At 38.7% G+C, this 13,639-nt stretch overlaps 2 protein-coding genes across 2 annotated transcripts in view; both read left to right on the top strand.

Moving 5' to 3' along the window:
• The first annotated feature begins 113 nt into the window (after positions 1–113).
• Positions 114–3,580, top strand: LOC122078104 (AP-3 complex subunit delta). Its single transcript, XM_042643965.1, has one exon. It carries the CDS (start codon positions 407–409, stop codon positions 3,335–3,337), a length of 2,931 nt encoding a protein of 976 aa, XP_042499899.1. The 5' UTR covers positions 114–406; the 3' UTR covers positions 3,338–3,580.
• A 9,575-nt stretch (positions 3,581–13,155) lies between these two features.
• Positions 13,156–13,639, top strand: part of LOC122078800 (glycosyltransferase BC10-like) — a 2,189-nt gene continuing 1,705 nt past the window's right edge. Inside the window, exon 1 of the mRNA XM_042644935.1 lies at positions 13,156–13,609. Coding sequence (XP_042500869.1) covers positions 13,277–13,609 — 333 coding nt within the window. The 5' untranslated portion in view covers positions 13,156–13,276. The remainder of the gene's footprint in view (positions 13,610–13,639) is intronic.

Genomic DNA, 13,639 nt, shown 5'->3' with positions numbered 1-13,639 from the left:
CTTCTTTTCACTAGAATTTCCAAAATGCCCCTAGTGCTCTGATAGTGTTCATACTCCATACTGGGTTCGTATATAATAACGCCGTATTTTAGGATATTTTCGTCATCTAAAAGGGAAGCTAGGGAGCGAACCAGTCTTTCTTTTTTTGACGATTCGTAGACACGAGGGCTGAAGCATTGCTTCTTTTTCATTAAACGGAGATGGAAACACGGTTCAAATCCCCGCGTAGAAGGGTTTCTTTTGTTCGCCATCCCTCTATTTAGGTTTTCCTTACAGAAGCTGTACAACGGCATCAACTCGTTCGTATCTCATTTCTAGAAAATAAGTAAGAATTAAGTTCTCAGGATCTGTTTTCCATTAAATTAAATTTGCAGAAAGGTGTGTCTTTGGGTGGTGCCCTTCTTCCATGACAACTTCTTCAATCATGGAGTCTCTGTTCCAGCGTTCCTTAGAGGACCTGATCAAAGGCATCCGTCTGCAGTTGATCGGTGAATCCAAGTTCATCGCCAAATCCGTGGAAGAGATCCGCCGGGAGATCAAATCCACAGACCTCCACACCAAGTCTGTCGCTCTTCAGAAGCTTACCTACCTTAATTCTATCCACGGAATCGACATTTCATGGGCCTCCTTCCATGTCGTGGAAGTTATGAGCTCCACCCGTTTGGCCCAGAAGAAGATTGGATACCTTGCTGCCTCACAATCCTTCCATGAGGGCACTGATGTCATCCTGCTGATCACCAACCAGCTCCGCAAGGACCTCACGAGCACCAATGAATACGAGGTAGGCCTTGCTGTCGAATGCTTATCTGTTATTGCCACACCCGATCTCGCTAGGGACTTGACTCCAGAAATCTTTACGTTGCTTTCTAGTAGTAAGACTTCCGTAAAGAAGAAATCCATTGCTGTAATTTTGAGGATTCTTAGCAAGTACTCAGATGCGGCAAGGATCGTTTTTAAGCGTTTGGTGGAGAATTTAGAAAATTCCGATCCTCAGGTAATGTCTGCAGCCGTTGGAGTCTTTTGCGAGTTAACCTATAGGGACGCCAGATCATATCTTCCACTTGCTCCGGAGTTCTATAGGATTTTGGTTGATTCCAAAAACAATTGGGTGTTGATCAAGGTGCTTAAGATCTTCTGTAAACTGGCCCCTTTAGAGCCGAGGTTGGCAAATAGGGTTATTGTTCCGATTTGTGAGCTTATGAGGAAAACTGGGGCGAAATCCATGATGTTTGAATGTATTCGTACTGTGGTCACCAGCTTTGCTGAACATGAATCTGCAGTCAAACTTGCAGTTGAGAAGATCCGTGAATTGTTGGCTGACGATGATCCCAATCTCAAATATCTTGGCTTGCGGGCGCTTTCAATTCTTTGCCCTAGGCACATATGGCCGGTGTTGGAGTACAAGGAAGTGGTGATAAAGTGTCTGAGTGATGCTGACCCGAATATTAAAGTTGAGTCCTTACAACTTGTCATGGGAATGGTTTCTGAAAGTAATGTCGCTGAAATCTCCCGGGTTTTGGTAAATTATGCACTTAAATCTGACCCTGAATTTGCCAATGAGATTCTTGGGTCCATTCTGTCAACTTGTAGTAGAAATATTTATGAAATTATTGTTGATTTCGATTGGTATTTATCACTTCTTGGAGAAATATCAAGGAATCCATATTGCCAAAAGGGAGAAGAGATTGCATACCAGCTTATTGATATTGGTCTAAGGGTTAGGGATGTTAGACCAGAGCTTGTCCGTGTTGGACGTGATCTTTTGATTGATCCGGCATTGCTTGGTAACCCATTCTTGCATAGGATATTGTCTGCTTCTGCTTGGGTGTCAGGAGAGTATGTTGAGTTCTCGAAGAATCCATTTGAACTCATGGAAGCACTGTTACAGCCACGCACCAGCCTTTTGCCTCCATTAATAAGAGCTGTGTATATCCAATCTGCATTTAAGGTTCTAATTTTCTCTCTTCATTCTTACCTCAGGCTGAGTGGAGTTATTGCTTCTTCAGCTGATGATTTAGCTATAGGGATATCTGATTTGGTATCTGAGAGGGAGTGCCCACAAGGGTCTGATCTAGCAAAGTGTGAGGTAGCTGCAGAGTGTGAACAGGAAGAAAGGTTTTACCCAAGCGGTTCAAACAGGACAATAGATGATATTGCTGTGGAAGATGGAGGAGAAAGAATTATATCTCACGAAGAACCTTCAATTTCTTTGGAGAAAAGATCTTTCACACATGAATCTATTCGTTACCTTTTAAATTTGGTCAACATGGCTTTGGGCCCACTGTTAGGAAGTGATGAAGTGGAAGTGCAGGAGAGAGCAAGGAACATGCTTGGGCTGGTTGAGCTAGTACAACAAGAATTGCCTCATTGTGTTCCTATAAAAGATGGCAGTGTTGAGGTGGAAGAACCCAAGGCTTCTGTAATGATCAAACTGATACATGATGCGTTCTCCAAGGAGCTCAGTCCAGTCTCAGTGAATGCTCAGGAAAGAGTTCAGATACCTGATGGGCTTATGCTGAAAGAAAATCTTTCTGATTTGGATACTATTTGTGGTGATCTTCTTGTCCCTGAGTTGAGTTCATTTTCCCTTGGAAGTAATCAAAGAGGAGACAGGGATGGTATTTCCTTCTTTGGCCAGCAAATAAAAGAAGAATCTGAACTATCAACTGAATCTACATCTCTTCTTGCACAACACCGTAAGCGACATGGATTGTACTATCTTCCTGCAGAGAAAAATGAGATCAGATCCAATGATTTCCCACCTGCGAATGAACCTCAGTCTGCAGGTTGTTCCATTGATGGTGTTAATGATCTTGTGAAGCTTACGGAGCAAACATTGGTATCAAAGAAGAAGCCAAATGCAAAGCCACGTCCTGTGGTGGTAATATTGGATGAGGGAGATGAAATTCCTGTTTCTGTTATGCAACCAATAAATTCTAAAGATGATTTGCTCTCTGGTGCTGTGCGAGACATTCTTCTAGGTGATAAGCCCATTCCAACGACATTGCAAAGTAAGCATTCTGAGAAATCATCTGGGAAGAGAAGGGTGAAGGAAGTGTCTTTAAATAGCGAACATGCTTCTCAGTCAAAACAAAATGTAGGTGATGTGGAAAACCTCAGTCATGAAACCTCAAGTTCTAGAAGAGGCAAAAATCGTAGTCATGGTAAAGAGAGACATAGAAGTCCCAAAAGGAATGATGAGGGAAGAGAGGAAAAGAATCAGAAAGCCAAACAGAAGAGTGGTCATCGTCATGGCAGACACAAAACTCGGGAAAGGGGAGATGGGTCACTTAATGTGGTTGCACAAACCCCAGTGATACCAGATTTCCTCTTGTAACATTAGAAATTGCAAAAAAGGGATTTTTTTTTTTTTTTTTTTTTTTTGGTTGGTGGAATTGGTTATAGTTTTTTTGCAGCTCCATCCTGTATTGCTAAGGTCTGTTGTTGAGTAGTCTGCATACATTTGTTCTGATACAGAGTTGAAATTTTCTGAGCAGTCAAATTTGGGATTAGTTTCTTATAGGGATCAATTTTAAATTTATTTTGGAATAACGTATATAAACAGTTGATGCTTCATTCATGCCTCGTGCCAAAGCATATTTATTCCCTTTTCTGTTTCTTGAATTTCTATATGGTATATTTGAAGTTGAGTACTGGATCAGATGGGCTGATGATTATTTATGAAAGTTTAAACTTATTATATGGTGAAAGTTAAGCTATGGGATTCTGTAGAAGTACACAGTGGAACAGAATGATCTGTTATCTTTATTTCGTTCATGTCGTGGCAAATGTATGGATTCCATTGATCTGCTTTTCACATGCTACTTACTGAATCCAAAAGTAAATAAATCACCCTATAGATGATAACAGGGAGCACCTCCATTGCCTAGGGAACTACTTGATGCACTCAATAATCAAAATCACTTACAGCTTTTATGTTGTCTTGCTAGTGTATTGCGGATTATTGTTGATTACTACATTGTCCTTTTTCTGCCCTGGTTCCCGTATAATTTTGCTTGTTGAGTTGTATAATCTTTGCTATTTGTCTTTCAAAATTCCATGTTTTCCCAATCTTATGGTCTAGGTGGGCAAAAAAATTTGGTTTTTAGGAAATGATTATTTCAACTCCAGGTATTGATCTTTACTAATACATGTCCAATTGCATTGCTGGTTGACCTGACAAATTATGGCCCAATTGATTCTTGGTGTGTTTAGAATGCTCCTCCACTCTTTTCTACTGCAAATTACCCTTCAATCTCTTTTTTGATGACAGATCATTAATGTTCGTAAATTGATTAGTTGTAAAGAGAAAGGCCACCCCTAATTTTTTTTGGTTTGGTGCGATCATACTCTTTGAAGAGTTGTTCATGTCTTTGTGGACATGATTCACGTTTCGTAGTTCTCTAAGATCAGTGACGGATTCTTTTCCCTTGACCATTTTTCTCTTCATGACTTCCAATTGTCAAAATCTGAGATTTTTTTTCTTATTTTGGGGATGTGTTTTTAGAATATTTGAAAAAGATCCTAAGTATCATCTTGGCTTCATGTGTCTGTGTGAGCATGCTTGTGCAGGTGTGTGTTATTATTTCCTTCTGTCAGAAAAGTGAAGTTGCATAAAGAAAATGTGTGTACTTGCCCTTTTCCTCTCTCCTTTTTTTTTGGCACAGATGTGAAGATCTTTGAAGCGATTTTTGCATATATTAGTGTAAAATAATGTGTGTGAGCATGCCTGTGTGAGAAGGAAGTTCTTGCAGAAGATCTATGAAGATGAACTTGAAGCCCTAAAACGAAAGGAAAGATTCAAAAAAAAAAAAGGTACAGTGCTTACAGATCCATCTCTTTCCCTTATGGTTGTGACTTGTACAAGCAGAGCTTGAAACAATGCATAACTTTGTGGTCATCAGCTATATTACAGAATCTAAAATAAAGCTTTGGGGGAGCTGCACAAGAGCTGGTGAAATGTGTTAGCTTGAGTTATGCTGCGTTGAGGTATGCTTTCTTGCTTCTTGTCTGTGTGTTTGCATCTTTTGAAGAGTATAGTGTATATTGTAAGTTACACCCCAAATGTCTTATTTGTGTCTTGAAAAACTCACAGTAGAAGGGACATCACTTGTAAACTCAATCATAGCAACCTTTAACCCCTGATTTGCTAGCTCAAATCCTTTCAGCTCTTCCCCACCTTTGCCCTCATAGTCATACATACAACATGAAACTTCTTGAGCACAAACAAAAAGTTTTAAGAGCGTAATAGACCCATCTTTTTACCCTTTTAGAAAAACCAGTGAGGGACTCATTCACCTTACCATGGTCAAATGTCCATTTAGGTCCTACAAATGTTATCATCAATGATACACAGAAGGGGAGGGGTGGGGTGGGTTTTGAACCTTTACCATATCAGTTGTATCGTTGTAGATGCTGTGCATCTCTCTTGTCTAGGAAGTTTTGCATTGGGTACAATCTTAGTAGTTTTGGACCTTTTCCATATCAATTGTATTGTTGTAGATGCTGTACATCTCTTTCTAGGAAGTTTTGCATTGGGTACAATTTTAGTAGTTTGGACCTTTTCCATATCAATTGTATTGTTGCAGATGCTGTGCATCTCTCGTCTAGGAAGTTTTGCATTGGGTGCAATCTTAGTAGTTTTGGATCTTTTCCATATCAATTGTATTGTTGCAGATGCTGTGCATCTCTCTTGTCTAGGAAGTTTATCATTGGGTACAATCTTATAACCAAAACTCCGACCATTCTTCTGCTGATGATGATATTACCTGTGGGAAAGAGTCCCTTTGGTGGTCTCCACAGTGAACACTCACAATTTAGATGAGGGCAGTTTGAGATTTCTTTTAGGGAGGAGGAATGCAGTCCGTCCAGTGTTACCCACGTCCAGACACAATCATTGTTTAAGGGGGCAGGGGCAGGGGCAGGGGCAGGGGCAGGGGCAGGGGCATCTTTCACAGCCCCCTGAAAACCAGTGAGGGACTTTGGGTCTTCGGTCACTAAAGAAGCGAAAAGAGTATCTAGGGGAATTTATAATAACACATGAGATGAGTATGGTTTGGACCACTTTATATATTTGTATCTAGCTGACTAATTATTGGTGGGATGGATCATGGATGGGTACAAGATCCTCTATAACATGGACGCCCATATCTAGGGGTGTCAATTCTAAGCCCGCACCGGTAGGCCTGAATGAGCCTGACGTTTATGGCCTGATCTGGACCGGCCAGATTAATAAATGTGTCGGGCTTGGGCTTGACATGTTTATTAAACGGGCGTTCACAGTGCAAGTAGCTAGTCCGTCAGGCACCCGACTGAACCGACACATTTATATGCCCAACTTGATCCGACTCGTAGTTCGATCAGGCCTGACCCCCTTTAATACTACATAAAATTTCTATTTTGCCACTATTAGTAAGAAACTAATTAAGCTTTCTTACCTTTTGCTTTATAGTATGACTCAATTTAATTAAGCTTTATTTTGTAAGTTGTAATGGTCATAATCTCTTTTTTTTTTAGAAAAAAGAACAACCATACTCTCATATCACTTATCTTCTTTATTAAATATTTGAGTCACATATTTCTAGGGCTTCAACCCACTTAAGAATAGAATTTTAAGGTAGGCATGCTTAAAGCTCGTTTAGAGTCCGTTTAGACTTAAATAGGTTCGTAGCCAGGTTAAAGCCCGGTTAAGGTCCGTTTAAGGAAGTCCGATTAAAGTTCGATATCAACAGGCCCGATTATAAATGTTACCATGTTGCCCTAACTTAGACCCGTTTACTTAAACAGGCCTTCACGGTGTAAGGATTCCAAGGGGTTAAGCCCGATTAGGCTGGACCAAGACTGGCTCGGCCTGATTGGTTGACACCCCTACCCATATCCACAGTTTCTGCCCCACGGTAGCTATTGAACTTTATAAAGTCCCACCTACCTTAAAGCTTATCCACCATATATATATATATATATCATACTACTATTAAAAAGTACATACTCTTTGTTTTGGTATACTTTTTCAAAAAGTCAAAAAGAACTATCAACATTTATATAAAAAATTTTCCAATGGACCAAAAAACCCCTTGAAATGAAAGAAGAGAATAATAATAATAATAATAATAATCAAAAGTGGAGCTGAAAGGGGAGATTAATTATTAAGTATTAAAAGAGAAGAAAAAATTCTTAATAATTAGGAATCGTGGCCTCAAAAAGAGGAAGGTGGAGGTAATTGGGAATTTTATTTTAAATAAATCCCTAATAATTATGAATTAAATCTTGGGCACATAATAACACACAAAAGGTGGAGGTTAAAAAAAATCCCTAATAATTAGGAATCAGATTGTGAGAGTATTATTTGGATATGAGGAAATAATAGGGAGGGTTATAAGGAAATAAATAAATCTCTTAATGCCTTTCTTTTAGTGAAGATTACCATCTTAAATTAAGAGAGTAATGGGTCCCACCACCATGCCCATGTCCATGTGACTTGTATCTTATTCCATAAGCCATTTTTTGACGGTAATGAAAGCCTTAATCCCTTTTGCCATGTCACCTCGTAGTTACCCCTCATATCAATGGTGTTCCGTTGTGTGCTTTATTTTTGAAGATATTTTATTATTATTTTTTTTAATGAAAACTAAATATTTAATTTCCATGTTAACGTTAGTAGAAAAAAGTGCAAATATTTGATTTTAATTTGTCCCTTGATTTGTTATTATTATAACCATAAAACAATCTCATCTATTTCTATCTATTTTTGCTTTCTTTAGTTGTAATTACTGAAAATTTTCAAATATTAAATGCAGAAGAGGGAATCTTAAACGGAGAAAACGAAAAGTTTTACAGATACCAGAGCTCTCTCCCTTCCTTGCAGCCCGTCACTATATATATCAAAAAGAAGATAAAAAGAGCAACTACATATTCACTAACACAACGCTTCTCAATTTCAAATACTTCACATAAGATAAAATCTATATGCAAGGTCATACTTTACTCTTTACTTATCTATTTTTTCTATAAATCTCTTTCGTATTTTTTTTTTTTCAATTCAATTTTTGCTTTTAAGTGCCTTACTATGATTTGCAATTCTTCTCGCGCTCCGACCCTTTGATAATCATGAATAACTACATTACTCGATGGGTACACGAGTTAAATCTTCTTAAGTCTACATTATGATTTGCAGAATCTCGAGTTTTCCATGATCTTGAGCCATTGACCTTTTGATCCAAGAGTTGCTATTTCTAACCTTCCTTAGTATGATGGAAGCTTTGACAACCTTAGGCATGTGGTTGGTTGGGCCCCATTTTGATTTTAAATGGTAAATTGTTATGTGTTGATATAAAATTTGGTTTTTCATGAAATGCTCATGATGTAGAAACACAAGCTCTCGAATAGAGAGTATGGAGTAATGTCGTTACAGGGGGGGGCGTAAACGAAGAGGGAGAGTGAAGCATGGGAAAGGGGGCCCGGCAGCAAGGAGAGGTTGGGGTTTGAAGGAAATGAGTGGGGAGAAATGATAAGCAAGGAAGGGTGAAGACTGAGATAATAAACATGGTTTCTTACTATCCCTTTCTTCTTTTTTTTTTTTTTTTTTAAATAAGACCAAATCCATTCCAAACACTTTTAGGGAAATTCCTAAGTCCATTTCACGGACGATATACTCAAATACTATTTTACATATAATCTATTACAAAACTAAATATAACAAGCAAAAATAACATAATTGATTATTAAACCCCAAAATTTGGAAAAAGCTTGGTAGTATGTTCATTAAAATAAATAGAAGGTATAGAAAGATTAAAAAAAAAAAAAATATATGCAAATGGAGGGTCAGATGATGCTAAATACAAAAAAGTACAAAAAATAAGAAGTTATATGAAATTCCTTAAATGGGTAATCAACCCTTATTTTATAATAATTTGTCCCATCATTTCATAGACCTATGCTTATTATTTAGCATAGTACTAGGCAAATGACAATAGTCTCTATAATGCTCTCCACATTCAAGATACGTTTGAGAATATCGCTGAAATACTAATTGGCATATTACTATAACAACAGTAAGGAGCGGTGTCTTTGATGGTGAATATAGCAGGGGTCGATGTTCAGGGATCGATTGAAAAATGGTAAATGTGTCACTATAGCCTACGTTACTCATATGAAATCCAAAGCACCATCTAATATCATTTATATCTCAGTAAAAAAAAAAAAAGTTATCACAAGTAGGAGACTACCCCCACGTGCATTTGCACATGTATTTTTACTATATATATATATATATATATATATGAACTCTTATTAGATCAACGCTGGTGCAAAGACCAAGCCATCACACAGCTTGCCAAATTACAAAATAGGTATTCTTGGTCATGAGTCTGTAACCTTGTCCATGGACCGTGGGCGTATCTATCACATGGTTTCATGATATTCTGTCACCGTTGATGTCAGCATAATAAAATAGAGTTGGAATGGGATTAAAATCTTTAATTCCACCAGAAGAGAATTAAAATAAGGAGTTAAGGACCATTGATTAGCTCCATCCTATAGCATTTACGGATAGACCTAATAGTTCTCAGCCTGGCCGAGTAGGGTCTCCGTCGTATGTCATTGGGATAAAAAATTTAAATTCCTAAGGAATATCGCATCCACCTCATTATCTTTTTGCACACCTACCTCAGTTTGATACTTCACCAGATTTGGATCTTCAAACCAGCCCATATTTCTTTATGATGAAAAAAGAAAACAATTATTTTATAGGTAATGCTAGGAAGGATCTGGCTCTTTTACTATGCAGAAGAGGTGGTAGTTCGGATCAAATGTCATAAAGTGTCTGATCATAGAACCTAACACATGGGCACGTGCTTTGAGGTGCTCCAAGGCATTGGATCTGAATTATCGCCTCTTGTGCGTGGTAGAGGAGTCATTCCCACTCGGAAGATATTTCTTGTTTGCATGGAGCTTTCATACTAAAAAAAAGGGGAGGGGGTTAAATCTATCTGATCCCTATCGATATTGGGTTTTAAAACCTTGGCTTTAATCATTGAGTCTTATGTGGATGATATTGGTTTTCGCACAGCCATTGGTGTGATACTTATATCATATTAGGCTGTTGGATTTTATTTTAATTTTGAGTTATTCAATCGGGGTCAAGTTTAAGTGTGGTTGGAATGAGATTAAGGTTACAGCATAGGGTTGGGTCAAGGTTTACATCAAATGCCATCATCACCAATCCACCTCAAGTTGTAAACATATGTGGCAACTTTAGCCTACATGACTCAGCTGATCGCTTGATCCATCCTATAGTCTCACTCCCACCTAATAAATGGGCTGAACCTGAGCATTATGGCCCAAATTGATTGGGCCTAGATCCCACATATCCCAAGGGCTAGCCAAGTATCCCTCAATGAGAGAGCCATAACTTCCGCAACATTTCCCCTACCGTACCCACACACCCCCACCCCCCCCCCCCCAAAAAAAAAAACAAAAAAACCCCCACTCTACCCCCTCCCAAAAAAGAAAAAATGACAAAGATTAAAAAGAAAACCTCATAATCTATCGGATGTGATTTTATAGATAAGAGTAAGAGATCACTGTTTGGTCGCATGGTCAATGCATAAGCTTATGGACCAGTGAGAATGTACATAAGGGCATCAACATGAATGAAATATTTTGATTTTACAAGGGTGGGATAATAATTTTATACGCTCTTGTGTCTAGCATAGGGACCATATCACTAAGCAACTTTACTTTTCCTTATAAATAATCATACTTAATTCTAAACCTGACCATTTGTTAATGTGAAGGGCTTCGGCATAAATCATCCATATTTAGGGGTTTCTAGTATCTAGATATATATATATTTTCCTTTTCGGTAAAGTATTACGAGTTAATATTATTTTAAATGTCTAGATCCCTATACTTGAGATTAATCTTTTCTCAGGCAACTCTTACAAGTTTCCCTCGTGGCTCATGAGTTGTGATATTAGTTAAAAAATTCAAAGTGTAATTCAACTAATACTTGGTTAAGGAAAAATTCGAATTGAATCAGAATTCAATTGGAAAAAATTTAGAGAAGCTTACGAATTTTTGAGAGTCCATGAATAATTCGTGAATTAATAAAGGTATGAAAACTTTGGTCTGAAAAAAATGGCTCTTACAAATAATCCATAGATAATTTGGGATCCAAATAATTCAACCAAAAAAACTAGAAACTTTAAGAAATCTCAGTAAAAATTCATAAGAAAAAAATATATACATAAAAAATTTGAACATAAATGACTAAATCCCAAGTTATCTTAATCTGACCTTTTCTCCATGGTAACAAAATTTTCAAATGGGGCTGTTTTCTATCCGAGAGAGGCCCTTGCGCCCACACAGGAGGGGCATGTGATCATTGCCCACCTCTGTGTCTATGAAGCAAGGGCCTCTTATTGACAGAAAACCATCTGAAAAATTAATTATTCTTCTTTGAAATTATTTACTAATCTGAGTTTATCAAGATGAAAATATTTGGTATATGCCATTCTATGTATATAGTCCCATTGGTTCCTAGTATAGCCTAATTGGGTGTGAAATCAGATAATATGTATAGATGGATATTTGTATGCTTAAGAATGAATATTTAATTCTATTCAGCTATTTGTATGCTTAAGAATTATATTTTGGCTGAATGAAATGTTTTATTTATTCGGATGCTTAGGTATAGATATTTAGTCATTTACATGCTTAAGTAACAAAATTTGAATTTTAGGAACTATAATGATCCATTTGTTTTAACCTTGACTCCTGATACTTTTCACTGGACTCGATTAGGAACCTTACTGATTACGCATAACCCCACCAATTGACGGATTTGCTCTGTGCGTGTGGGCCTACGGCTCCCACACCCTTGTGGTGTTCCTTATGTCACGAACGAGAGAGAGAGAACGAAGTTTATCACAAGAATTGGGGATGGAGCGTTTCAATAAGTCAGAAATCCCATTTATAAGAGCGTGGCCCCTAGGGGTGCAAGTTTGGCCCTGACGGCCTGAACCCGCCCTTAATTCGTCCTGATCCCGAATAAGTATCAATCAAAAAATTTTGGCCTGGAGGGTCGGTCCGACCCTAAAATTTCTGACCCTGAGTCAGAGTTAAGGTAGGTAAGGGTTGATGTCTTTAACCTGCCCAACCCGCCCTAAACCCGGCCTGGATATTTTTACCCTGACTTTTGGTCTTGGTTTTGGCCTGGCCCTGCTCTGATTTTTGCCCCTGATGTTGACCCTGGTTGTGACCTTAATGTTAAACCTGAATTTAACCTAATTTTATGTATTGTTTCACATTGAGTCATTGACACCTCAAAAACCCTAATATATCTTCTCACCGATCTCTCGCTTTTTTTACTCAAACAAAAAAAGATCTCTCTTGCTTTTTTTACCAAGAAATTTGTAATTTTATATTTTTTTATCTTCTCTTTATTATGAATATTTTTTATTTTTAAGTTATTTCATATTTTGCAGGTCAGGGTAAGGGTATACCCAGCCCTTGATGGCAAACCAAGGTTAAGGTCAATCAGGGTCATCCCGGCCTGGCCCTGTTGCACCCTCTCCATCCATCTAGGTGAAATAAAACCGACCAAGTTTAGGCCACTTATAAATTGATGATATAGCCGATCGCGTGCTCTCAGCTCTCTCACACACGCCCAGGGGCAGAGAAAGCACAGCTTCAAAGTCACCCTTCACAGTTCATACACACTTGAGGCTTTGCTATCTTGCAGGCTGTACTGCGGTAGCAGCATTTCTCATGTGCAATTTGTTCACTCATTCCCCAACAGAACTGTTATTGGGTCTATGGCCCGACACCAATTACGTAAAATGGAAATGGTGTCTCAATCCAACACCTTAAAAGATGTCCCCAACGCCAAAGGGTTTCACCGTCAAATTAAAGACCCAAGAGAGAGAGAGAGAGAGAGAGAGAGAGAGAGATGCAGCAGCCCAAGGAGATGTCTCTGTCCATGAAAGACCTCATCAGCATGCGACCAAGAAGAGAAGGGAGAGATGCAGCAGCAGGCCTAGGGGGGTTTCAGATGACGACCGCTATAGTCTTCTCCTTGTCCATGGCCTTCTTTGTCATCGTCATGGGAATGTTCATTAGTGATCATGTCAAGAAATTTGTTCTCTCATCCCAGGATTTATACTTCCCTCAGTTCTATCCATCTACTACTACATCTTGGCCTTCTCCTTATTTATGTAATTACTCTTCTTTTCCATCCCCTTCGTCTTCTACTTCTTCGACCTTGAATAGTTCTACCATGACAACCACGACGGTAAGGACGCCAATGAAGCAAGGAGTACTACCAGCAGATTGGGTAGCCCCTAAGGAGCAGCTATGGCACTCGATGAGAGAAAAAGAGCTGATGTGGCTGGCATCTATGTCGCCCCTTGTCGAGGACTACCCCTTCAACAGGACTCCAAAGGTTGCATTCATGTTCTTGACCAGGGGTAGACTCCCACTCCGACCACTTTGGGAGAGGTTCTTCAGTAGACACCATGGATTGTTCTCCATCTACCTCCATTGCCCACCTGATTTTAACGAGGAACCACCCCAATCTTCTGTGTTTTTCAACCGTAGGATACTAAGCAAGGTTAGTTTTTTCTCCCTAATTATACCACCC

Source organism: Macadamia integrifolia, chromosome 5 (assembly GCF_013358625.1).
Source record: "Macadamia integrifolia cultivar HAES 741 chromosome 5, SCU_Mint_v3, whole genome shotgun sequence".
NCBI classification, from domain to species: Eukaryota; Viridiplantae; Streptophyta; class Magnoliopsida; order Proteales; family Proteaceae; genus Macadamia; species Macadamia integrifolia.
The sequence above is the reverse complement of the archived record's forward strand: the minus strand, read 5'-3'. Positions and strand labels throughout refer to the sequence as shown.

What these genes read in the sequence shown, in the direction of transcription:
- LOC122078104 (XM_042643965.1), top strand. Translation starts at nt 407, where the DNA reads ATGACAACTTCTTCAATCATGGAGTCTCTGTTCCAGCGTTCCTTAGAG.